This window comes from Bison bison, unplaced genomic scaffold (genome assembly GCF_000754665.1).
Source record: "Bison bison bison isolate TAMUID 2011002044 unplaced genomic scaffold, Bison_UMD1.0 scf7180017864310, whole genome shotgun sequence".
NCBI classification, from domain to species: domain Eukaryota; kingdom Metazoa; phylum Chordata; class Mammalia; order Artiodactyla; family Bovidae; genus Bison; species Bison bison.
In genome coordinates this window covers 2,445,880-2,472,142 of record NW_011494882.1, presented here as the reverse complement: position 1 = coordinate 2,472,142, position 26,263 = coordinate 2,445,880, and the positions used below count along the sequence as shown (strand labels likewise).

Below are 26,263 nucleotides of genomic sequence, written 5' to 3'. Positions count from 1 at the left end.
ACAATACTAGAGACAACCCTAAAGTTCTGCTGCTTAACCATCAGTGGTTCCTTCCTAAGGGGACAATCAGGAGTGATGGGACCCTCAGCATACTAGGGCAGGACAACCCTTCACTCAGCTCCTCTGCTTCCTGTCCATGAGCATCACATCTGTGTCACGGGGTTAAACAGACTGGTACAGTAGCCATTAAAACACAATGGTCAGGACTAATGGGAGCTAATACAGAAAGGTATCCATGACAAATTAACCAGAGGGGAAAAGGCATAGAACAAGACACATGCACTCTATATTCTTAGTTACGATTTGGAAATACTAATATATTACATGTATATATGTTTATATATGAAATGAAAATTTCTGGGAAGATAAAAAAAGTCAACATTTTCTTTTTTTAATATAAATTTATTTAATTGGACTCTCCTTTTTCTCAACATTTTCTATTTGACACCTTCCAACAAGCTTTTTTTTTACATACATATATAAAAGTATGCACACACACACACATATATAGATATATGTATATATATTATACACACACACGCACACACACACACATATATAGATATATGTATATATATTATACACACACACACACACACACACACACACACACACACGGCTTTCCTGGTGGCTCAGACAGTAAAGTGTCTGCCTGCAATTCAGGTGACCCAGGTTCGAACCCTAGGTCGGGAATATCCCCTGGAGAAGGAAATGCAAACCAACTCCAGTACTCCTGCCTGCAAAATCCTATGGACAGAGGAGCTGGGTAGCCTATGGGGTTGCAAAGAGTTGGACGTGACTGAGTGACTTCACTTTCTTTCTTTACATGCACATATACATATATATGAATCTACAACAGAGGTCAGAAAACCACAGCCTGTGGGCTAGCCACCTGCTTCTACAGTCAAAGGATCTACCACTGAGCTATGCCCCTGAAACCCATTTTTATAAACTTTTTTTTAACACAGCTATGTTTGTTGTTCATTCATTTCCATATTATCTATGGCTGCTTTCTTGCAAACACAGAGTTGGGTAGTTGAGCAACACAGTGGCTCACAAAGCCAAAAGTATTCACTATCTTTCTAAGAAAAGTTGCCAACCCCTCATCTATAGCCTCTTAAGTCAGAGGCAATAACAGTGTATGTAGTATAGAATACCGGTTGAGGACAAAAATGTAATGAAAACATAATTTGGTTGAATCACATTAATTTAACTCACTTGAGGTGAGTTTCCAACCCATTTACCTGTGAAAACAGTATTTTTTAAGGTCTTCAAAATAGTCTTTATTGATGGAAGCGCTTGGGTCATGTAGGAGCAGACTGCCATTGAGTACAGAATCGTCCCAGGCTTGAGGCCACGGTTCTAGATTTTCTTCAATAGCCTGTGAAATCCCTTTATCATGAGGAGAGATGATCTGAGCCCCATTATCCCAATAGACCTGGAGAACATGGGAACATATCCAGACGGTTTAGAGTTCATCCATTCCCTGTGCTCCCAAGGTACAGACTTCAGATGGAAGGACATAAGTATGGAGAGAAAAATAAAAATACCTTATAACCATTATCCTGCTTTGGATTGTGAGACGCAGTTATCATGATTCCAGCACAAAGTTTCAAATGTGATACTGTGTAGGGCTGTAATATAGTAGGAAACAAGAACAATATGAAGCAAAATATTAGATATATTTAAAAGGTCTATCATACATTGTTTGTACCATTTTCCCTTTAATAAACGTAATATATAAATATCATAATGTGTCATACAATATTTTTGTGCCACATCCAAGGAGTATACTCTGATTACCCTTAAAACTAACTCACTGCTCAAAATTTTGTGATGTGTACCCTAAGTAAGAAAGGCAAGTATTTTCCTGTGTATCTTTTTATCCTATCTTCTCCTTGGTGAACGTAGAAAATTCTTTACACAATATGATGCTCTGACTCTCCAATGCACATTCTTTTAAGCCTTCTGCTTAGGAAGGAAGCTTATGGCTTCAGTTTATTCTCTCCAACTGCATCCTCTGCTCTTCTTTCCCTGATTTGCTTTTAAATAAAAGGTTGAGGAAAATGTGAACAACGTGGAGAGAGCTCTCAGAGCTTGCATTTATCTCCCACTCCGGGGCTGACTGTCCCGCTCTTGTATTTCTACGTAGCTCCCATCTTTATAAGACTACTTCCCCAGATGGGGAGAGGATCCCCTATGGCTACACCTGAGGTTTAGTCTACACAGGGAGCCTGAAATTCTACCTGTCTGTCCCCCTCTACCCTCCCACCAAAAATCACTGTGGTCACTTGCCCCTCTAGGAGGTATCTCATGTTCCCCAGGTGTCCTGGAGCAAAGAAAAAGGGAGAATTACTCCACTACTTGGGCCAGTGATCATGAGACACTTATTTAATTCATGTCTGATATAAAAACAATAGCTACCAACATTAATATAGTACAGAAGACCAAGGATGCCTGAACACATTGCAGTTTTTCCATCAAACAGTAAAATTTGAGCCACATCTGGATGTGACACTGAGCATCTGCTGGGATATTTACAAGCTAGGAGGAGCTGCACTTACCTGTCAGTGCACTAGAGACAGTAAACGCAAAGCTAGTGGAGATTACTTCTGTATTTATACACTCTCATTTCTACTTGATGGAAGTAAGTGCATTCAAATTATGTTTTTGGTTTAATTTCTAAAAACATATATTTTGAGCATCTGGCCCTACTCTTAAAAGTTCATTCTACTTAAAAGGAACAGCTGTCGTAGTGCCTGTTATCCTTTTCTTTAGATTCTGTTACAATAGGAATTTGATAAAAATCTTACTAAAACATGCCAAGCATGCTTCTGGTACTGGCTATGAATAGGATTTAGAGTGAAACACTCATATATAAAAAGTTGGTACACCAATTTGTCAAAAATTTCATGGTAAGACATGGTTTGAGGTGAATTCAGATTTAGATCCCAGAAGTTTCCTAATTGCGGTAGCTGAGAAAAAGAACACAAACCAAATTAAAAAGCAAAAAGACAAACAGACAAAAGACATTCTGCTAACCAGCTAAAATATCTTCTGAATGCAAGCAAAAGAAAAAATGAACTAAAAAAAAGAAAGAAATTCTGATGAATCAAAAGTTGAACACCAGAGAAATATTACTAGGGTGTGGGAGGAACATTCCTGGAGAAGTAAGTCTTGATAAAAGGCAAGGAGCCCTTCTGTCTTTCAAACAACTGAATCCCAAGAGCCCTAAAGATGGTAAAACCTGGCCATGTTCCACCCCTGATCCTGGGACAGGAAATTATAAAAGCAAACACTTACCACAAAAGGGGTCGGGGTTATATCAGAAAAGAGGTACACTGGAATCCCCTGGCTGATAAACGTGGTTGCAGCAAGTCGGGCAAATCTGGAAATACAGAGTGACCGGGGAGAAAAGGAGAGTAGAGCTGTCAGGAGAGCAGGTGACAACAGAGAAGAAAATGAAGGTCCAACCATTTATTTTTTTATATTTATTTGACCGCCCCAGGTCTCAGTTGCAGCACTCCAGATCTTTAGGTGCGGCATGCAAGCTCTTAGTTGTGGCATGTGGGATCTAGTTCCCTGATCTGGGATCAAACCCAGGCCCCCTGCATTGGGAGCATGGAGTCTAGCCAGTGGACCACCAGGGAAGTCCCCCAATCGTTTCTTTAGACTGAGAACAGCAGCCAGATCGATGAAAACCTTAATTATACTCTACTGGCAGAGAACATTAAGCCTGGAGGAACCTAAGGAGTCATTTCATTCCACCCCTTTGTTTAAGAGAAATGGGAGTAAAGTTGAGAAAGGCCAGATGACTTGTCCCATGTCCACCGGGCACACAGCAGCTAAGCCAGGCTGCACCCAAGTCTCTCAGCTCTCTTCCATCTCAGCGGGTCTCAGCCAAGGGCGGTGCTGCTCCCACGGGACACCTGAGTCATCTGGAGACAATTTCGGTTGTCACTGGGGTATGGTGCTAGTGGCAGCTGGCGGATGGAGGCCAGGGATGCTGCGAAGCATCCCACACTGCACAGGGCAGTGCCTGTAATGAAGAGTTATCTGGCCCTGTACCAAGTCGCATGGCACCAGGCAGAACGGAGAAGTCTCTACAGCTGTCACTGCCCAGGATACGCCATGAAGACTAGTGTTTGATTCAGTGTTGTCCTCTACAAAACACACGGCACACTGCTGTGAGTGTGAGATATACGTGGGACACACGTCTGTATATGATACATATACATCTTGGCTCCTTTCAGCTCTTAAAAGATGACAAGTTTTTGACACTTTGACATATTTCTCAATTTCCACAGCATCTGGCTTAGGGCAGGACACAGAACATGGCAGCAAGTCTTTCTTCATGCTTAAAGTATTTCATCACAATATACAATTTACTTCCAATGAACAATATTACACTATTAGAGGATTAAACAAAGTATTTGATCATTCTCTCAAATATTTCTTGAGCACTAACTGCATGGAACACTATTTTGGGAGCTGGCTAGGGCAAAAACAGCAAATCTTTAACAACTCAGGCATTAAAATTCCTAGAATTAAGAGTAATACAAAAATGATTTTGACAATTTAAAAAATGCCCCTATATAGGAGAAAGTAAAAAAACAACAAATTTTAGCAAAAATAATTTAAATAAAAACCTGAATTAGATACATACTGCATTCACTAAAAGGTACAAAAGTCACTTTTGCAACCTCAGGAAATGACATTGTTCATGTAAGCTATCAAGAGGAAGTGTTACAGCAAAAAAGAGGGTCATATGACATGATTATGACCAGTGATGGGCAAACTCCAGGCATTCTGTAAATAAAGTTTTACAAAACTTTACTCAGTCATGAATTGTTCATGGCTGTTTTCATGCTACATGGCAGAGCGGCGTGGTTGTAACAGAGACTGTGCCGCCTACAGTGTGTAAGATACTGACTATTTGCCCTTTAGGGAAAAAGTTTGCTGACCCCTGGTGCCAGCCTCTTTATGTTTAAATTGTGGTACCTTCTCTCACTTTATGATCTCAGAGCAAAAAGTACATAGATTACAGGTTTTGTGAGGACTAAATAAGTAAATACCTAGGTGCCTAACTCGCATTCAGCACTTGAATGATTCTAGCATCGCCGCCACCACCACACCACCATCACCACCACTACCACCACCGCTACCATCATCATCATCACCACCATCACCATCATCATCACCACCATCACCATCACCATCTGCCTATAGCCACAAAAGACAGTCTCATTGGTTTGGGAATGTTACAACAATGCACTTTGCAATGGGCATTTAAGAATGAGAAGAAGCTCATGAGGCTTATAAATAGTAGAAGAAAAAAATTTCATAAAAGGAAAAAAAGTGAAGAGAAATAATGCTGCTGTTGTTCAGTTGCCCAGTCGTGTCCGACTCCTTGAGACCCCATGGACTGCCATACGACAGGCCTCTCTGTCCCTCACCATCTCCTGAAGTTTTGCCCAAGTTCATGTCCATTGCATCCAGCCATCTAAATCCTCTGACGCCCTCTTCTACTTCTGCCTTCAATCTTTCCCAAAATCAGGGACTTTTCCAACAAGTCAGCTGTTTGCATCAGATGACCAAAATACTGGAGTTTCAACTTCGGCATCATTCCTTCCAACAAGTATTCAGGGTTGATTTTCCTTAAGATTGACTGATTTGATCTCCTTGCTGTCCAACGGACTCTCAGGAGTCTTCTCCAGCACCATAGTTCAAAGGCATTGAGACTGGAGATATCAAGGGAACATTTTGCCCAAGGATGGGCACAATAAATGACAAACAGTAGAGATCCCAGCAGACGCTGAAGAGATCAAGAAGGGAAGGAAAAAATACATGGAAGAACCGTATTGAAAAGATCCAGATGAACTGGATGACAATGATAGTGTGGTCAGCCACCCAGAGCCAGACATTCTGGAGAGCAAAGTCAAGTGGGCCTTACGAAGCACTGCTGTTAATAAAGCTAGTGTATGCAACAGAATTCCAGTAGAACTATTCAAAACCCTCAAGGATGATGCCATCAAGGTGCTGCATTCAATATGTCAGCAAATCTGGAAGACCAAGCAGTGACCACAGGATTGGACAAGCTCAATTCTCATCCCAATTCCCAAAAAGGGTAGACGAAAGAATGTGCTAACCACTGGACAATTGCACCCATCGCCCATGCTATTAAGGTCACGCTTAAAATCTTGCATGCTAGGCTTCAGCATTATGTGAACCAAGAACTTTCAGATGTCTAAGCTGGATTTAGAAAAGGAAGAGGAACCAGAAATAATACTGCCATTTACAAAAAATTGCCTTAGATAGGTATTAAGTTCTACATTGTCTAAATAATTACATTTTCTTAACCCAAACATAAAACCAGAATTCTTAAAAGTTACAAACAGAATCTACCCATCTTTTTTATAGTTAAGCAATATAGCTGACAAATGTATTTAACGCCAACCTATTGAAATGGTGATTACAAATAAAACTACAAAATACACGACAAAAATATAGTTTCCTGAACATGAATATCTTTACGTACCTTCTGCTGCTGCCTCCACTTGCTGGATGGGCTCGAGCATCAAAGCTGATCACAACACCTCTTTGCTTCAGGTCACTGAATTGTTTTTCTAGGTACCTGCAAAATCCCTAAAAAACACCCATGAATTAAAAGACTATATACGTTTTAACACACCAAACCAAAAATTGATCAAGTTTTCTCTGCTTCCACAAGAGAACACTGTAGCAGGAGAGAAATCCCTCAGTAACTAAGTGAACTGCCAAATAGGAAAACAACAGCTTTATTTATTTTCTATCTGTATGTATCAGGTACTGTGTTGGACACTTAGCATTTATTATCAGTAATCCCAGATCAACTTGGCCAAGAAATCCCATTTTACAGATGGAAAAGCTAGAACTTTCAATGACTGGCCCAGTTTCAGATACACAAATAGCAGAGCCTAGATTTGTACCTGCAAGCCATGAAATTAAAAGAGGCCTGCTCCTTGGAAGAAAAGCTCTGACAAACCTAGAGAGCACACTAAAAAGCAGAGATATTATTTTGCCGACAAAGGTCCATCTAGTCGAAGCTACGGTTTTTCCAGTAGTCATGTATGGATGTGAGAGTTGGACCATAAAGAAGGCTGAGCACCGAAGAATTGATACTTTTGAACCATGGTGTTGGAGAAGACTCTTGAGAGTCCCTTGGACTGCAAGGAGATCAAACCAGTCCATTCTGAAGGAAATCAACCCTGAATATTCATTGGAAGGAGTGATGCTAAAGTTGAAGCTCCACTACTTTGGCCACCTGATGCAAACCACTGACTCATTTGAAAAGACCCTGATCCTGGGAAGATTGAAGGCAGGAGGAGAAGGGGACAACAGAGGATGAGACGGTTGCATGGCATCACTGACTCGATGGACATGAGTTTGAGTAAGCTCCGGGAATTGGTGATGGACAGGGAAGCCTGGCGTGCTGCAGTCCATGGGGTCACAAAGAGTCGGACACGACTGAGTGATTGAACAACAACAGACTTGTGCCTGGGTCTGGTTAGAGGTGGTTCAGTGCTAAATTAAAAGTACACAGAATCTGTGGGCTTAGACCACCACTTGTGGGCAAATGACAAGTTCCTTAATCTCTCAGTGCCTCAGTTTTCTCTTCTGTAAAATGGGAACAGTACCTACTTCTAAGGACTGCATGAGGACTAACTGAGTTAAGACATGCCATGAGCTAAGAATCCAACACCAAGGATGCACTGTGTGTTTGCTGCCATGAGCATTATTTTTACGGTCATTTTCCTTCAAAGCTTGCACCCATCTTATACAAATCTAAAATCTCTGAGGACAAGGAGGTGTTTCAGATATTTCAACTTGCTCTATATAAAGAAAAGTAAAAGAAATTCAACACAGTTTGTAAGATTTTGTCAGTTAAAAGATCTAAACTCGTTCTGTTTGTGAAATTATTTTCCAGCAGACAGATCTTAAGGAGGCTCTATCAGTCCACTATTATACAAATAGAAATTGTGCAGAGTTTGGGCTATTCCCATCCACCTAGCAATGGTCGAACACACAATTCCTGCATCTTAGTGGGTACAGTAACATCACCTCAGTCTGAAATATGGACGATTAGAAAACTGTGAACTTTGACTTCAAGAGGTTTTGATTACTGGACAAAATAGGTTTATTACAGGAATAAAAAGAACTCTGGTTGATTGCGTTATAATCACGGTTCATATTACTTGTTTCACTTTGATTAAAGGAAGTCATAAAATGAAACGTAACTCTTGTTTTTGGTAGGGCAATATTTCACAGCTTTGTTGCCAGAGTGGTGCCAGTTTAGAAAGCCTTTAGCTTTTCTTGTACAAAAATACTGCATTGGGCAAATCTTCTGAAGCTTCTGAGGGATGCAAAGTAACAAGCACACATGGGAGCTGTTTTTGTGGGGTTCCTAGAAGGTACAATGGCACCCCACTCCAGTACTCTTGCCTGGAAAATCCCATAGATGGAGGAGCCTGGTAGGCTGCAGTCCAAGGGCTCGCTGAGGGTCGGACACGACTGAGCGACTTCACTTTGACTTTTCACTTTCATGCATTGGAGAAGGAAATGGCAACCCACTCCAGTATTCTTGCCTAGAGAATCCCAGGGATGGGGGAGCCTGGTGGGCTGCCGTCTATGGGGTCGCACAGAGTCGGACACGACTGAAGCGACGTAGCAGCAGCAGTAGAAGGTACACAGATGCTCACACTCTAAGGCTTCCCATAGTGATAGTGCTCTTTCTCTGGCCGTGGTGGACCCCTGAGGTACGGCCCGTGTTCAAGAGGGTTAAAAGCATTCAGTTCAGTTCAGTCATTCAGTCATGTCCAACTCTGCGACCCCATGGACTACAGCACACCAGGCTTCCCTGTCCATCACCAACTCCCGGAGCTTACTCAAACTCATGTCCATCAAGTCGGTGATGCCATCCAGCCATCTCATCCTCTGTTGTCCCCTTCTCCTCCTGCCTTCAATCTTTCCCAGGGTCAGGGTCTTTTCAAATGAGTCAGCTCTTCGCATCAGGTGGCCAAAGTATTGAAGTTTCAGCTTCAGCATCAGTCCTTCCAATGAATATTCAAGACTGATTTCCTTTAAGATTGACTCATTGGATCTTCTTGCAGTCCAAGGGACTCTCAGGAGTCTTCTCCAACACCACAGTTCAAAAGCATCAATTCTTCGGCACTCAGCTTTCTTTACAGTGCAAATCTCACATCCATATATGACTACTGGAAAAACCATAGCTTTGACAGACCTTTGTTGGTAAAGTAATGTCTCTGCTTTTTAATATGCTGTCTAGGTTGGTCATAGCTTTTCTTCCAAGGTGCAAGCATCTTTTAATTTCATGGCTGCATTCCCTGTTGTCAATGATTTTGGAGCCCAAGAAAATAAAGTCTGTCACTGTTTCCATTTTTTCCCCATCTATTTGCCATGAAGTGATGGGACTGGATGCCATGATCTTAGTTTTTGAGTATTGAATTTTAAGCCAGCTTTTTCACTCTCTTCTTTCACCTTCATCAAGAGGATGAAGTTCCTCTTCTCTTTCTGCCATAGGGGTAGTGTCAGATACTTAAAACTAAGATACTTTAGACTAAAGCACTCAGCCTTAGTCTAAAAGCCCTATTGTCTTCAAAGGGCTCTAAAAAACTCTAGGGCCTGCTGAGGTTGAGTACCTGAGGGCACAACTAAGAGAAGGGGATGCTTTTTCCACAGAAAAGACTCACTGAAGGATCAAAATATGATCGTAAAACAGAAGAAATACCCTCTATATAGCTTCCAAAGGTTAAACTAAACCAATATGGAAAAGCTACAGAAAGACAGATTTGGCTCAAAATAAAGAAACTCTTCTTAAATGAGAATGATCCAAAGATAGGATGGTTATTTCAGAAGACAATGAATTCTCCATCATTGATGTGTCAGGCTCAGTTAAGGAACCTAACAGGAAATGATAACTGCCAGCAATGAGGCAAACAATACAAAAATTTCCCTCTAGTCTCTATCCTGTTTCCCACCGGGATATTCCTGACTCACATCCACCAGCTTCTTAAATACAACCAGATGACTCTGGGGCACCAATAGGACGAGAGTCCGCACAAGGGACCAGCAAGCAGGGAGTGTTCAGAAGACTCCAGCCTCCACACCAGCCCATGTGATGCCAAAAGCAGCCGCCCCACTAAGCCCTACCCACATTACAGATCTGTGAGCAAAATAAACGTGGTTGTTGTTTAAAACCACCATGCTTCATGTGATTCGTTGTACAGTCCTAGTAACAGAGCAAAGGGCAACCTTATCCATCAGCGTGATCCCATGTTACCCATAAACTAGAATGAGATTTCCAGGCTCACTTTATTCCAAGTCTTCCCTCCAGAAAGATCTCAGGGAGCCCTACTGCTTAACAGGTTATGTGTAGCCAGTGGTTTCCAGGGCAATTCAGGACCTTAAGCAAGATTTCTTTCTTAGGATTTTGCTAGAACATGTCCAACTCTGTCTTTTTAAGTACACGTAAAGTACACATAATCACCAGTAGCTAATTTTCCCAGCCTTTTCTTTCCCGGACTAAAATGACCTTCATTTTTAACATGTCCCAGCAGCTGAAGAAACAGAACGACCTGTTCCACTTCATTTCCCTCACAGACAGAACTCTCAGCACTCAGTGGCAGCTGTTTTGTCAAAGGCTTCATCTTTATTCCTAAAAGCTGAATGTAGCCCCGATAGTAAAATTCACAAATAAAGGCAAGGAAACTCAGCAATAATTTCCAACTATACTATAAATTAGGAGAAGGCAATGGCGCCCCACTCCAGTACTCTTGCCTGGAAGATCCCATGGACGGAGGAGCCTGGTAGGCTGCAGTCCTTGGTGTCGCTAAGAGTCGGGGACAACTGAGAGACTTCATTTTCACTTTTCACTTTCATGCATGGAGAATCCCAGGGACAGAGGAGCCTAGTGGGCTGCCATCTATGGGGTCACACAGAGTCGGACACGACTGAAGTGACTTAGCAGCAGCAGCATACTATAAATTAAAACTAAACAGAACTAATAACTCTTGGTTATTCTGGCAGTTAAAAAAAGTTTAAACACTGCTATCTGTACAACCATAACAAAAGTTATAAAAACATAAAAGTCCGTCGGTTTAGTTGGTGAATTTGCACTGGAATGAAGCACCATGAGGGAATCTGTCTGTTTTAGTCATTATTATATTCCTGATGTCTGGCACCTAATAAATCTCTGTGAAATGAATAAATGAATGAATGAATTTCAAAACAATGCTGCTTCCACGGACTGTACAAGCCTAACTTTATGGAGTAAATGTGTGACACCCTGTGCCGAAGCAAACCCACCAGATTATTCCATAATGAAACCAAATTAGGTCTATCAAATACAAAAGGTGCCTGGAGTTAAATTAATTAAAAGAGGAGGCCATTGGACTGAGGTGGCTTTAATGCCCTAGGAGCCTACTAAGCAAGCCAAAACCTAACCTCATAAAAGCCTCAAGGTGAAGAATTCATAACTGAAGAACAGCCAATCACAAACAGCCAGCTAAGCCTTCCCAAATATGGCACCCACTTGAGCTGGAGCCAATCTATTCATTTCCTTGCTTTGTTTCTGCCTCTCCTCTATAAAAGTCTTTCCCCTAGTTCCTGTCAGTGGGGCGCTCTGAGGGGGAGCAGACTATGTGACCCTAAAACATGTCACTCTTGCATGTGGATCATTTTGAGCTGAGGCAATCAAGAGCCGGCAGACCAAAGAAAAACTTTTACCTCTTCCTTAGCTACCTAAAAGAATTCAGATAAGAAGCCTGATCCTGAAAGAGAGCTATTACCAGAGATAACTTTAAATCTGAAAGACCTATCTATATGGCAGGCAAATATCTACCAAACATCTCCTTTTCTACTGTCCTATGGACAGTATAAAAAACCATATATATATATATACATATAAATATATATATATTTGAAAAGTCAATCTGTCATTCTCCACTTTGAAGCTTCAACTGCTAGATTTGCCCTTGGGTCTCAGTGAGTTTATGGGGCTCCTATATGTATATAATTAAACTTGTTTACTCTTGTTAATCTGTCTTATGCCAATTTAATTAACAGACCAACCAAAGAATCTAGAAGTGTACAGAAAAAAGATTTTCTCCCCAACAGTTCCTAACTACTTTCAGTTTAGAACTGCTTGATTCGAATAGATTTTTGCTCAAATAAATTCTTAATAAATTTAATATGCTTCAGTTTATTTTTTAACACTGGGAAAATGTTAAGAATTAAGAAGTATAAAAATATGGTACCTGTGTTGTCTGAATGATGGTCAAGTCATTCATATGAGAAATTCCTGCTCCCATAGCAGCTCTGAGGCCAGCTGTCCCAAATTCCATTCGAGCGCTAAAACATTTTTGCAGTTCTTCTGTATTACCTGCTGCAATGAGTTGTTTCACTGACGCCAAAGTTAAAGGATTCTGCAAAACAGGAATGTATATGCCATTCCTGTTATTCACCTGACTATATCACCAGATATAGTCAGGTGAATAACATAATGAAAAAGCTGAAAAGAAAAAACAACCAACCAATCCACAATAATTCTAACCTACAGGAGAAAAAAGTATATATGTATGTGTTTGAAAAGAATATATATATATACACATACATATACATATTGTCATTGCTGTTCTTCAGTCGCTAAGTCATGTCTGACTCTTTTGCAACCGCATGGACTGCAGCCCACCAGGCTCCTCTGTCTATGGGGTTTTCCAGGCAAGAATACTGGAGTGGGTTGCCATTTCTTTCTCTAGAGGATCTTCTCACACCAGGGATCAAGCCCATGTCTCCTGCATTGGCAGGTGGATTCTTTACCACTGAGCCACCAGGGAAGCCCACATATACATATACACACACGTATAGGCTTTTCAGTTTTATGAGGCTTTTGAAATTTGAAATATCAAGTTGGTCTTTTAAAAGTTATAATGTGTGATACTGTGATATAATAAGAAATACATGAGACTTCCCTGGCAGTCCAGTGGTTAAGACTCTACACTTTCAATGTAGGGGGTGTGGGTTCAATCCCTAATTAGCAAACTAAGATCCCACATACTGCATGGTGTAAACAAAAATTTTTTTTTTAATTAAGAAATATATATTTATTGTTCCTGAGACGGTAAAGACTCTGCGTACGATGAGGGAGACCTGGGTTTGATCCCTGGGTTGGGAAGATCCCCTGGAAAAGAGAATGGCAACCCACTCCAGTATTCTTGCCTGAAGAATTCCATGGACAGAGGAGCCTGGCAGGCTACAATTCATGGGGTCGAAAAGAGCTGGACAGGACTAAGTGACTAACACTTTATTGTTCCTAGTTTCTAGCAAAGAGGTCATAAAACCCTGAATGATTAGGATGAAAGTTGCATCTTCTGTTATTTATAATAAATCTCTTTCGTCCATAACTGAGTTTATCCTAATGAGGTGACTACTGGGAACCAACCAAGTGATCAGCTGATGGGAACTTTCAACTCCATCCTCCCCTGAATTCTAACAAGGGGAGGGGCTGGAGATTAAGATTAATAACCAGTAGCCAATAATATCAGAGAAGGCAATGGCAACCCATTCCAGTGTTCTTGCCTGGAGAATCCCAGGGACGGGGGAGCCTGGTGGGCTGCCATCTATGGGGTCACACACAGTCGGACGTGACTGAAGTGACTTAGCAGCAGCAGTAGCAGCCAATAATTTAATTAATCACATCTATGTAAAGGCACTGAAGCTCTGCACCTCTTCCCACCATACCTTGCCCTATGGATCTCTTCCAGTTGACTGTTCTTGGGTTGTGTCCTTCATTAAAAAGAATTGGTAATAATAAGTAAAGTGCCTTCCAGAGTTCTGTAAGCTATCCTAGAAAATCACCAAACCCTAGAAGGGGGTCATGAGACCCCCCTGGTTTACTGCTGCTTGGTCAGAAGTATGGGTGACAATGTGGGGCTTCTGTGGGTATCTTAAGTGGGAGCAATCTTGTGGGATGGACCCCTTAAGCGGGGTCGGTGGGGGACAGGGTCTACACTAACTCTGGGTAGTTAGTGTCACGGTTGAGTTAAACTGAAACCCAGTTGGTATTCACAGAAAAATGAGAACTTGTTCGGTGTGAAAAACTCAAACATTTTGTGTCTGAAGTATTACGAGTACAAGGAAATCGGTTTTCCTTTATAACATAAGTGTTACTTTCTTCCCTACAAAGGTAAGCACTTTTGGAGAAATGGGATCAATACACAGGTTTTGGGGTCTAAGACTCAGAATGGAATCCCAGCCACATCATTATCCAACAAATTTATACTGTTGGGCAGAATATCTAGTTTCTTGAATTCTGAGTTTCTTCATCTCTAAAATATGAACAACCTATAACCTTCCTTACAAGGTGGTTCTGAGGTGGTTTATAAAACACCCTTTTCTGTCTGGCATCTAGTAATAATCAAATGTTCATTTTCTTCCCTAATATCTTCAAATTTTCCTAGAGTGATAAGCTTATATAATTTAAATCAAAACACTACTTTGGTAGTATTTTGGTCTTTTAAAAATTATAATGTGTGATCCTGTGATATAATAAGAAATACATGAGACTTCCCTGGCAGTCAAATTTGAATCTTGCACTAACTACAATAGACAGGCAACTAACAAAACCCCCGTCTTATAGATGGAGAAGCCTCAGATATAGTGTCTTGCTTAAACTGCATGAAAAGCATTAACTTAGTACCTTTTCTGTTACATTGACTGCTTCAAATGGACACTCACATGAATCATTCATTTTTTTGGTACAACGGTTACACAAAATGTTAAGAATGGAGAAAAATGACAATTACATTAATTTCACATCAAACTTTTAAATTAAGAATTCAGGGTAACAAACTTTATTTCTATCTTCCAGCTATCATCTCAAGTAGACAAACATGCAGGCAAAACATGGCCACATAATTAAACTTTGAAATGCTACTGAAATAAAACACTGGTTTTCTGGAATTAAGCCCACATTTTCAGATTGTTCCAGATTCAACAAGAAACAAGTAAAAGCCCATTTTCTTAGTTAAAAGCAATAGCCACTGACCACAGAGCACAGGCTGACCTATCAGATTGTCAGGTGCCCCCAAGTTAGGGCTCAGATCTGGAATGTAAAAGCGGTTCAACAGATATTTGCGGAGGGAATGAGAAAACACAGAGACTTCAAGGTCATACTCAATACCCGGTAATTCTTTCATTCACAGTATAGACTTGGAAAATCCTAATTGACTTTCAATATCTCTAAAAGACCAAATAGCCAGAGAGAAACCAAAGGAGGCAGAAAGACAAGAATAAAAAATCAGGAGGTCAGTGGAGACCAGAATAAGATGTGCAAATGACACGTGTGTCAGGGTCCAAAGGAATGGGGATGGAGGCACTTTGGAAATGCTGGAGGGTACCTGCTGGGTGCCTCGCCACCCTTGGGGCAATCAGACCAGAGTGCTGCAATGCTTTTAGCTGGCCGCAAGTTCCCTCTGGGTGCCTGTCTCAAGTCAAAGAAGAAACTGAGAAAGGGAAGAACAAGAGGAGTGGCAGAAATTTAAAAATAAGAAAAACACCCCCTCACTTCTATCTAGTGAGGTACTCTCTGTATACACAGATACAACATTTTGTAGAAACTGGATTTTTATTTCTTCAAAGGGAAAGTTTTATGAAACTAATTCATTACCAATTATGACTTTAAAACATTTCTACTCACTGCCAGTTACTGAGTTATCAGAAATGGGGGCTTTTCCCTCCTCCAAAGAATTATAAGAAAAAGGAGTTGCCCATAGCATCCAGAAACAGTCTGTACTGGCATTTCCTGGGCAGGGGCGGGAGGGTGAAGGGGAAGTCCTCACTGACTCAATATCCCAGGCCTCTACCACTGTGCAGGCTTATGGACCATGCAAGTTAGTGAAGAAGTGGGCAGCACCTGCTATGTGATTTGCTGGGGCCTGCAAAACAAAAAAGGAACTCCTTGTTAAAAATATTTTTAAAAATTTTAAAGTGGGACAGAATATTAAACCAAGTGCTGGGCCCTCCGAGGAGAACAGGTTCTGTGCAACCCAGTGAATCTCTTGTCTTTGAAATCAGCCCTGGAGACAGACATTGGTCAATAAACCCACAAGCAAGTGTTTTTTGTTTTTGGCCAATCTCTGTAAGGGGTATGAGGGAAAAGAACAGTATGTTTAAGGAGAGTATTAGAAAGAAATAATTCACCCTTGGGAGCCAGGGAAGGCCTCTCTACATAAGCCACATTTAAATTCAGACCTGAAACAGGAGAAACAAGTTTAGCAGAAGAGAGCCAGAGGAAATGTCTAGGAATGCAAACAGGTGCAAGAGACAGAACAAATAGGAAGTGAGTAACCCAGGTTAGAAAGGAGACTGGGAATGGTGTCTGGAGCTGAGTCCCTGCTCCAACACCTCAGAGAGTGAAAAGCTGGGGTGCTGTGTCCAAGGGGCTCCCCATCTTCTTCCCAGCAAAGTCAGAGACCTGAGAAAAACGCCAGAAGCCAAGCGGGCCCAACGGAAAGCACCTATACTGGCAACCAAGCGCCTGGGAATGCCGCTCTGCCAGGTCCCCAGGAGCCTGAGGGACAGCGGGAACCATTTTGGGTCGCTGGGGGATGCACCGCCGACTGCAGAGGGCGGGCCCCGCGGGCAGAGTGGCAGGAACCCGCGGTCGCCTCTATCAGAGGAGGCCCCCGGAGCCCGGCTCGCTCCCCTACTCCTGGCTCGCCGGACCGCAGGTCTGGTTGCGGAACAACCTTTCCGGGCCTACTTGGAATGGGCCACAAACCAGCCACACCGACGAGGCCTGGCGGCCGCCCCTTATCCTTCTGGCAGGACCCGCTCGGCCTTGCGGGGTGGGCGGTGAGGGAAGGAAGCACTTTCACTCACCACAGGAAAGGGGATCCCGCACTTCCCCCGGTCGCTCGCGGCCCCAAGGGACCCCCTCACCTTGTCCCATCTCAGCCATTGGGCCGTCTCCTGGTCCAGCCGGGAGTCCATGCCTGCGTCGCCGCCTCCCGGAGCCCTCGTCGCAGCTGCCGCCGCCAACGCCGCCACCTCCAACCGCGCTGCCACCACCAAGTTCAGGAGGTGGCGAGACCTTCCTTCCGGCGGGGCGGGGAGAGGCGGGGGCAGGGCGGGGAGAGCCACCAGCGTCCCGGAGGAAAATGACTCGCTCGCCCTAAGAGCACGCCTCCTGGCGGTGTGCCTGCGCGCCTGGGCGGGGGAGAGGGAGGCGGGGCAGCGGGATAGAAGTGTGGGGATGGAGGTGGGGCTGCCGAAAGCTCAAGAGGTTACTCCTATTCCTGGTGGCTCAGACAGTAAAGTGTCTGTCTGCAATGCAGGAGACCCGGTTCGATCCCTGGGTTGGGAAGATCCCCTGGCGAAAGAAATGGCAGCCCACTTCAGTATTCTTGCCTGGAAAATCCCATGGACAGCAGAGCCTGGTAGGCTACTGTCCGTGGGATCGCAAAGAGTCGGACACGACTGAGTCACTTCACTTCACTTCACACTTAAGCCATTCATTCAGGTCCTACTGAGCTCCAGGCACCGGGTCGGGAGCCGGGATCCGAGCACCGGTAAACCCAGAACGGAGCCTAAAAATTATGCAGAAATTCTGAGGGTCAAGAATAACCGAGAAAAATCTTGAAGATTAGGTGGGACGATTAAGATAGATAGATGGTGAGACAGAATGGAGAGTCCAGAAACAAGTCTACCCGTGTGGACGTGTGTGTGTGTGTTTGTGCTCAGTCGTGTCGGACTCTGCGACTCCATGGACTATGGCCCACCAAGCTTCTCTCTCCATGGGACTTTTCAGTCAAGAAGACTGGAGTGGGTTGCCGGTTCCTCTAGGGTATCTTCCCGACCCAGAGATCCAACCCATGTCTTCTGAGTCTCCTGCATTGGTAGGCAAAGTCTTTACCACTAAGCCACAGTTCGTTTATTTCAGAGGTGGCGCTGCAGAGCACGGGGAAAGATTGGTATTTTCAGTTAATGGTGCTAGGTCAATTGGATATCTATGGAGGAAGAAGAAAAAAGAAACTTGAGCCCCTCCCTCACATCACATCTCATATAAATATGCATTCCAGATTAGTTGTAGATCTAAGTGTGAAACGTACAATGAAATTTCTTGAAACTAATGAGTTATCTTCATGATCTTAGGACCACTAACCCATAAAGGTGGAGAAGAAAATGGCAACCCACTCCAGCATTCTTGCCTGGAGAATCCCATGGGCAGAGGAACCTGTCAGGCTACAGTCCATGGGGTCCCAAGAGTCCCACATAACTTAGTGACTAAACCAACCAACCAACCCATAAAGGAGATGCATGCAGTGAGCATGAAAATGTATATGCAAGAATGTCTCTAACGTCATTATTCGTAATGGCTCCCAAATGTCCATCAACAATACAATAGATAAATACATTGTAGTATATTCATTCAATGATATAGGCAAAGTATGGTCTATTCATACAGCAGGGAAAAAGAAATATTGTACACATTATAGATACGGCTCACAAACATTATGTTGAATGAAGGGCTCCCCACCCCCAATATTGGCTTATTCCTCATATATGAAATTCTAAAATAGGTAAAAATATAACGAAAGGAAACAGATCAATCGTGTCCAAGAATTGGGGGTAGGGAGAGCAGTTGTTTACAAAGGGCACAAGGGAATTTGTGGAGTGATAGAATTGTTTTGTATCTTGGCTGAGGTTATAATAAACACAATACAGGTTCATCAAATCTCATGCAACTGTGTATCAAGCGAGCTCAGTAGCTGGTAATAGTTCCCTGGGCTGCACCTATAAATTGTGCATTTTCTGTGTACTCTCTTTCTTTTTTGTATTTATTTATTTATTCGATTTCAATTTTAAAAAGAAAACAATATATATCCAGGATCTATGATAGCTAGCTAAGTGTAATGAGAAATATATCATATAATCATACTGTCACAGCAGGCAGGTATTGGAGAAATGGGGGCAGGGGGCAGGTGTCAGGAAATCACGGAAATCGCGCATCTTGTAAACAACAGGAATCCATAGGCAGACAAAGGGAAACCAGAACTTTCAGACCACAAGAAATTGGGTGAAAAGGATCTGAATGCGTGCGTGCTCAGCCGCATTCAGCTCTTTTCAAGACCCCATGGACTGTAGTCCACCAGGCTTTTCTGTTCATGGGATTTTCCTGGCAAGAATACTGGAGTGAGTTCCCATGCCCTCTCCAGGGGATCGTCCCAACCCAGGGGTCTTCCGATCCAGGGATGGAAACTGAGTCTCTTCTGTTTCCTGCATTATAGGTGGATTATTTACTGCTGAGCCACCAGGGAGGCCTATAAGGGTCTGAGTGGCAGACAAAGAAAGGTGGGGAAAGATGGTCATTTCCGGCATCCAAATTTAACACCTTTTGCTCATTTTGCTCTCATTAGATTGTTGCTGTTGTTCAGTCTGTAGTGTTGCTGTTGTTCAGTCCGTAAGTCATGTCTCACTCTTTGAGACCCCATAGATTGCAGCTTGCCAGGCTTCCCTGTCCTTCACTGTCTCCTAGAGCTTGCTCAAACTCAGGTCCATTGAGTTGATGATACCATCCAACCATCTCATCCTCTGTCATCCCCTTCTCCTCCTGCCTTCAATCCTTCCCAACGTCAGGGTCTTATGAATCAGCTCTACTCATCAGGTGGCCAAAATATTGGAGTTTCAGTTTCAGCATTAGTCCTTCCAATGAATATTCAGGACTGATTTCCTTTAGGACTGACCAGTTTGATCTCCTTGCTGTCCAAGGGACACTCAAGAGTTTTCTTCAACACCACAATTTGAAAGCATCAATTCTTTGGTGCTCAGCCTTCTTTATGGGCCAACTCTCACATCCGCACATGATTACTGGAAAAACCATAGCTTTGACTAGATGGACCTTTGTTGGCAAAGTGATGTCTCTGCTATTTTAACATGCTGTCTAGGTTTGTCATAGCTTTCCTTCCAAGGAGCAAGTATCTTTTAATTTCCTGACTGCAGTCACCATCTGCAGTGATTTTGGAACCCAAGAAAATAAAGTCTGTCACTGTTTCCATTGTTTCCCTATCTATTTGCCATGAAATGATGGGACTGGATGCCATGATCTTAGTTTTTTGATCAGCCTTACAAATAAGAAGTACTCATCATACACTGATGCCATGACACTGATCTAAGTTAAATAAGGACAAAAATCTCTCCTCAGAAGAATGAGCAGGGGTAAAAATCAGGGAAGACAACCGCAAACTCCTCCTTCCCTGGTGAATACTCGGCCCCTTTGTTTGTATCCCCCTCTTAACCAGCTTGCCAAAGAAATCCAGGGCAGCAGCTCTTCACCTGCCCGCCCAGTCTCCCTCTGAGAGCAAATCCTTGCTTAAATAAACTCTCATTTTACTTTCTTAACCTCTATGCTTTGTCTCAAAATTCTCTTGTGATGGAGAAAGAACCTCAAGTTCACCGGCAACAATATGATCATATAATTACACCAGTTATATATCTGTTAATAAGTTTGTAATTAATTACACCAATCATATCAGTTAATAAGTAATTATAAACTGATGAGAAGGCTGGAAGGAAAGCAAGGAGATTCCATGAGGGTTCACGTTAGGTCAGGAAAGCTTCCCTCAGTACTTGAGGCTTGTGAGGGTTTCCCAGGTGGCAGGTAAAGAACCTACCTGCCAATGCAGAAGATGTAAGAGATACAGGTTTGATCCCTGGGTTGGGAAGATCCCCTGCAGGAAGGCATGGCAACTCACTCCAGTTTTCTTGCCTGGAAAATTCCATGGACTGAGCAGCCTGGCAGCTTACCACCCAGAGGGTAGCAAAGAGTTGGACAATATGAAAATCGACTTAGGATACATGCACCAGGGGACAGGAGGGAAGGACGCAGTTGATATTGAGGGAGGCAACCGGGAAAATACTTTTTGGATAGAGACCCTGTAAGTGCGGTGCTCCTTCCAGCTGAAAGTCCCAAGAAACTGGACACAGGGAGGTAGATGAGAAGGAAGAGAGGCAGCCTCTGTCTCCCCACCTGGCAGGTTGTCATGGGTCAGCCACTCTCAGGCTGTCTTCTTTCTCTGCACCAGACCAAGCTTCTTTTCAACATGCTAGGACCAAAACTGTGTGACGCAGAGTCTGAGACCAGACAGGTGTCAACGTAAGAAAAACACACAACCTAAAAGTTGTGAGTTGAACTTGGCTCAGGGACATTACTGAGGCCTGCAGCCCAGGAGACGTCCTTTCAGAGAGCTCTGAGGACCTCCTCTGAAGAGGTGAGGGGGGAGTCAAGATATGTAGGAGTTTTCTGCTGGGAAAAAAACCATGTAGTTGGACATCGAAAGATTACTGCTAATCATAAAAAGCAGACATCTCAAGCTAATGATTTTAGTGCTTGTATGGGAAGATGCAAAAGTCTAAGCTCATTGACATTATTCCTTAGATACACATCTGAACCAGTATTCAAAGCACAGAGGATTTCCTGTTTTTCTCCATTCTGAATTCCCCTCAGAGAGTACTTCAGGGTGCTTAGTGGGATATAGTGCCTAATGGCTTGATGCTGGGCAACATTTGTTATTTACTGGAATGGCAGGCAACATTCCCTTTCGAGACATGTCTCACTTGCCCTTCTTTCCCTGTCAAATACCAGAGGTCTCCCAGGTGGAACTGTGTAGCTTCTAGCCTTCTGCCAGGGTAGGGAAGGGGTAGGGGAGAGAGGAAGGGGGTGGTCCTGGGCCTCAGGGGTCCAATCACAACCTCCATGATGAGGGTGGTGGTCACTGAATCTCTGCTACAGTTCAAAAGACGTAAGGAATCTGGTGGCCACAGGATATTTTGATGCTTCTCATTATATTAATCAGTATAGAAGTTATGGGTCCATGGAGACATCCTGTCTGAACTATTTTAACTTCCATTTGGGACACCAAGGGGCAGGTATCTCAGTGCTCAATATGCAAGCAAAGAAAGCAAGTAAAATTCTTTAACCCTAGGGGAACTTTTCACAGGGAAATTGCCAAGTTGTAAATAAATCCTCGTCCCTTAATTGTGAAGAGCACCAAGATCTCAGGTTCTGTGCAGAAAACAACGCATGATTGGCTTGCTCTGTTACTCCCTTCTGCTTCCCATGCAAAGCAGAAAAAGTCCTCTGCATTTATGTTAGGGGATCCCTACACCCAGGAGACTTTCTGAGGGTCTCCTGTAACTAAGATGCCTGCACTGGAGGTCCTTTTGGTTCTGACAATGATGCTACCATGACCTGAAGCAGTAGATTCTCATACATGATCCCCAAATTAACATTTCATGTCTGTGGAAGCCCATGTAGAATACTAGAATGTTGGAGCAGAAACAGCTCTTTGGGATCAATTTGGACCTCGTTTTATAGATGAGGGAATAGAGACAAAGTTTCCAAGTCCCTCTCTGAGACAGAGCCAAGATTCTCCTGCCTGGTCTCTTGATTTTCTAATCCAGTGTTCAATCTCCAGCTCCACTCAGCCCATTTCTCCACATGTCCATAGAAGTAAGCTCGTAAACTCTGGTAACTTGTTTCCATGTGACAGCAGCTGGCTCCTGATGTAAAACAAATATTAATCATTTCTGTCACTGATACATTAGGTGATGTTCAAAATAACTTAATTTGTTTGTGCGTGCTCCCTTGTTTAATTTGTTTGTGCATGCTCTCTTGTCACCTGAGAAGTGTTTCACATGTGGAGATCCCATTTTCCTGGGAAACCTTCCCAGTTTTCCCAGACACCTTGTCAGTGATTCCACCAATTCATTTATATCCAGCCCAAGAACAGTTATTCTAAAACTTTTGATTTTGGGAAGTTTTAAATGTTTATTAAAATTATCCCCAAAGTAAATACCTAGGTCAACTATGATTATCCATGCCAATCTTGTTTCATGTACCCACTTCTCCTTCTTGCATATTTTGAAGAATATTTCAGACATCATATTATTCTATAATTTTTTAGTGTGTGTCTATAGAAGATAAGGATACCCTAAAAATAACCACAAATCATTATCTCACCTAAAAATTGTATAGTTAAAGTTAGTAAGCCCTTCAGTTCAGTTCAGTCACTCAGTCGTGTCTGACTCTTTGTGACCCCATGGACTGCAGCATGCTAGGCCTCCCTGTCCATCACCAACTCCCAGAGCTTACTCAAACTCATGTCCATCAAGTCAGTGATGCCATCCAACCATCTCATCCTCTGTTGTCCCCTTCTCCTCCCACCTTCAATCTATCCCAGCATCAGGGTCTTTTCCATTGAGTCAATTCTTCACATCAGGTGGCCAAAGTATTGAAGTTTCAGCTTCAGCATCAGTCGTTCCAATGAATATTCTGGGTTGATTTCCTTTAGGATTGACTGGTTTGATTTCCTTGCAGTCCAAGTGACTCTCAAAAGTCTTCAGACTTATAGATCTTCTTTAATCTATAGGTTCTGACTAACTTTCCTTGTAAGTTATTTGTTGAAGGAACTGGATTGTTTGTCCTATAGAGCTTTCCACAGTCTAGATTTTGCTGATTGTATCTCCATCTCTGTTAGCATGTTTCTCTGTCTCTTGTATTGCTTATGAATTCATCACATTATAATTTTCACTTTGTGGTCTCTTCTTCACTAATCTCCTTGAAGATAGGAATGGTGTTTTATTTATCTTTGCCTACCCAGAGCCTAGCAGATTCTCTGGTGGTTCAGTGGTAAAGAATCTGCTTACAATGCAAGAGAAACAGGAGACATGGGTTAGATCCCTGGGTTGGGAAGGTCCCCTGGAGGAGGAAATGGCAACCCACTCTAGTATTCTTGCTGGAAAAATCCCATAGGGTCACAAAGAATTGGACACAACTGAGTACCCATGCTATGCTATGCTACCCAGAGTCTAGCACTGTAAATGCCCAATAAAGGATGAAGAAATGAATGAAGAAAAGAACAGGAGACTGTTCTTTCCTCAGTAGAAAAGGGAAGTTCCAGAGTTAGGACTGGCCCTCTAGGTTCCATCTTTTGTTCTCTGAGGGCCCCGAGCAAGTCACTTAAACTTTCTTGGACTCAGTGTCCTTATTTCTGAAAAAGACGCAATCATAGTGTACATCTCTAATAGTGTGGGACTTATATGAGGAAATACATATAAATGGTGTGCCTGGCATGGAGTAAGCCCTCAATAAATGTTAGCTATTATCATTGAGAGTTTCTACAGCATGACATTCTGTATTATTCAGGACAGCCTAGGCTAGGCTGAAGTAGTAAATTAATCCCTGAACTTCAGTATTTGGTGAAACAAAGCTTTGTGTTCTTGCTCATGTTCATGCTCGGGGTGAGTGAGAGGATCCTATACTCTACACAGTCACCTGGGGATCAGACTGTTTCCATCTTTCGGCTCCTGCATCCCACGATGTGGCCTCTGCCATCACCACGAAGAGTGTGGGGGTCACTCACGGCTCTTAAATGCTTCTCCCTGGGAATGGGGTGTGTATCACTCCTACTCATATTTTATTAGCTAGAACTCATCATGTGAACCCACTGAACTGCCAGAGTACTGGGAGGTATAGACAATCTGTGTGCCCAGGAAGGAGAAAAAAATTGGATAGGGATGAACCCTCATGGGCACTACCACACATTCAGTTTTGTCTGTGATTAAATGTTAGGGTGGTTGCAAATATCAATGAGTCTGCTGTATCTCTAACAAGCAAGGAGTAATTCTGAGCTCAGGTGAAATATAGAATTCTCCCCCATACAGTAGAGCAAGGGACCCCTTGTAATAAAAATCAGATCCTATCCTTCTCTTGTTTTCAGTCTTCTCATGGCTTCATAATGTACTTAGAATTAAATCTATATCTTTACCAGAGCCTCAGAGTTCTACTTCATCTATCGTCCTGCCCTGATTTCCTGCCACTTTTCTCACTCACTTTCTCAGGCTTTTCTCTGTGCTGATCCTTGAAAACAGGTCAAGCAAGATCTGGTCTGAAGCCTCTGCCTGCATTGCCCTCCCCCAGATATCCCAGTGCCAAATATCCACGTGTAACTTAGGCTTCTGCTTAATTATCCCCTCATTAGAAAGTCTCTCTTCTGTAAAGAGCTGGTAAATGTTTCACATCTAGCTCTCTGGGATAAAAGCCCTGATTTGTGTTAACAGTGTTTGTCAATTTCTGTGGTGTAAAGACATCTACTTTGGCTGTTTCCCTGCTACCAACATGATGTCACTGAACAAACAGCTAGGAGGAGATGCAAAGTTGCATGCCATGTAATGTTTCCAATGCACAGATAGAATACATATAAATAACTTAAAGAACATAAATAGTAGCAACACGTAGTAAAATCAATAGAAAATGGTGAGTTTTGAGTATTTATTACATTTTTATTATTATGTATTTACTTGAAAGTTTGTAACATTTAAATTTTAATGATGGCAGTGTCTAATATCTGGCTAGTAAGTCCCATGGATGGAGGAGCCTGGTAGGCTGTAGTCCATGGGGTCGCTAAGAGTCAGACACCACTGAGCGACTTCACTTTCACTTTTCACTTTCCTGCATTGGAGAAGGAAATGGCAACCCGCTCTAGTGTTCTTGCCTGGAGAATCTCGGGGACAGGGGAGCCTGGTGGGCTGCCGTCTGTGGGGTCGCGGAGAGTCGGACACGACTGAAGCAACTTGGCAGCAGCAGCAGTAAAATTTCTAACAATTTGCTAGTCAGCTCTGATAAACTGTCAGGGCATATCTTCCTTCTCCTAAATGGTATCTGTACCCCTTTCAGCAATATGTGAACTGTGAACTTCCTGATGTTCAAGCTGGTTTTAGAAAAGGCAGAGGAACCAGAGATCAAATTGCCAACATCCACTGGATCATCGAAAAAGCAAGAGAGTTCCAGAAAAACATCTATTTCTGCTTTATTGACTATGCCAAAGCCTTTGACTGTGTGGATCACAATAGACTGTGTGGATCACAATAAACTTTGGAAAATTCTGAAAGAGATTGGAATACCAGACCACCTGATCTGCCTCTTGAGAAATTTGTATGCAGGTCAGAACTGGACATGGAACAACAGACTGGTTCCAAATAGGAAAAGGAGTTCGTCAAGGCTGTATATTGTCACCCTGCTTATTTAACTTATATGCAGAGTACATCATGAGAAATGCTGGGCTGGAAGAAACACAAACTGGAATCAAGATTGCCGGGAGAAATATCAATAACCTCAGATATGCAGATGACACCACCCATATGGCAG

The 26,263-nt window shown here is 42.7% G+C and overlaps 1 protein-coding gene across 1 annotated transcript in view; it reads right to left on the bottom strand.

Annotated features, from left to right (window-relative positions):
• Positions 1 to 26,263, bottom strand: part of PGM2 (phosphoglucomutase 2) — a 65,184-nt gene that overhangs the window by 19,433 nt on the left and 19,488 nt on the right. Inside the window, exons 2-7 of the mRNA XM_010852421.1 lie at positions 16,999 to 17,333; positions 12,315 to 12,482; positions 6,539 to 6,645; positions 3,304 to 3,388; positions 1,551 to 1,634; positions 1,245 to 1,438 (exon numbers count right to left, since the gene is read on the bottom strand). Of these exons, the coding sequence (XP_010850723.1) occupies positions 1,245 to 1,438; positions 1,551 to 1,634; positions 3,304 to 3,388; positions 6,539 to 6,645; positions 12,315 to 12,482; positions 16,999 to 17,333 (973 nt within the window). The remainder of the gene's footprint in view (positions 1 to 1,244; positions 1,439 to 1,550; positions 1,635 to 3,303; positions 3,389 to 6,538; positions 6,646 to 12,314; positions 12,483 to 16,998; positions 17,334 to 26,263) is intronic.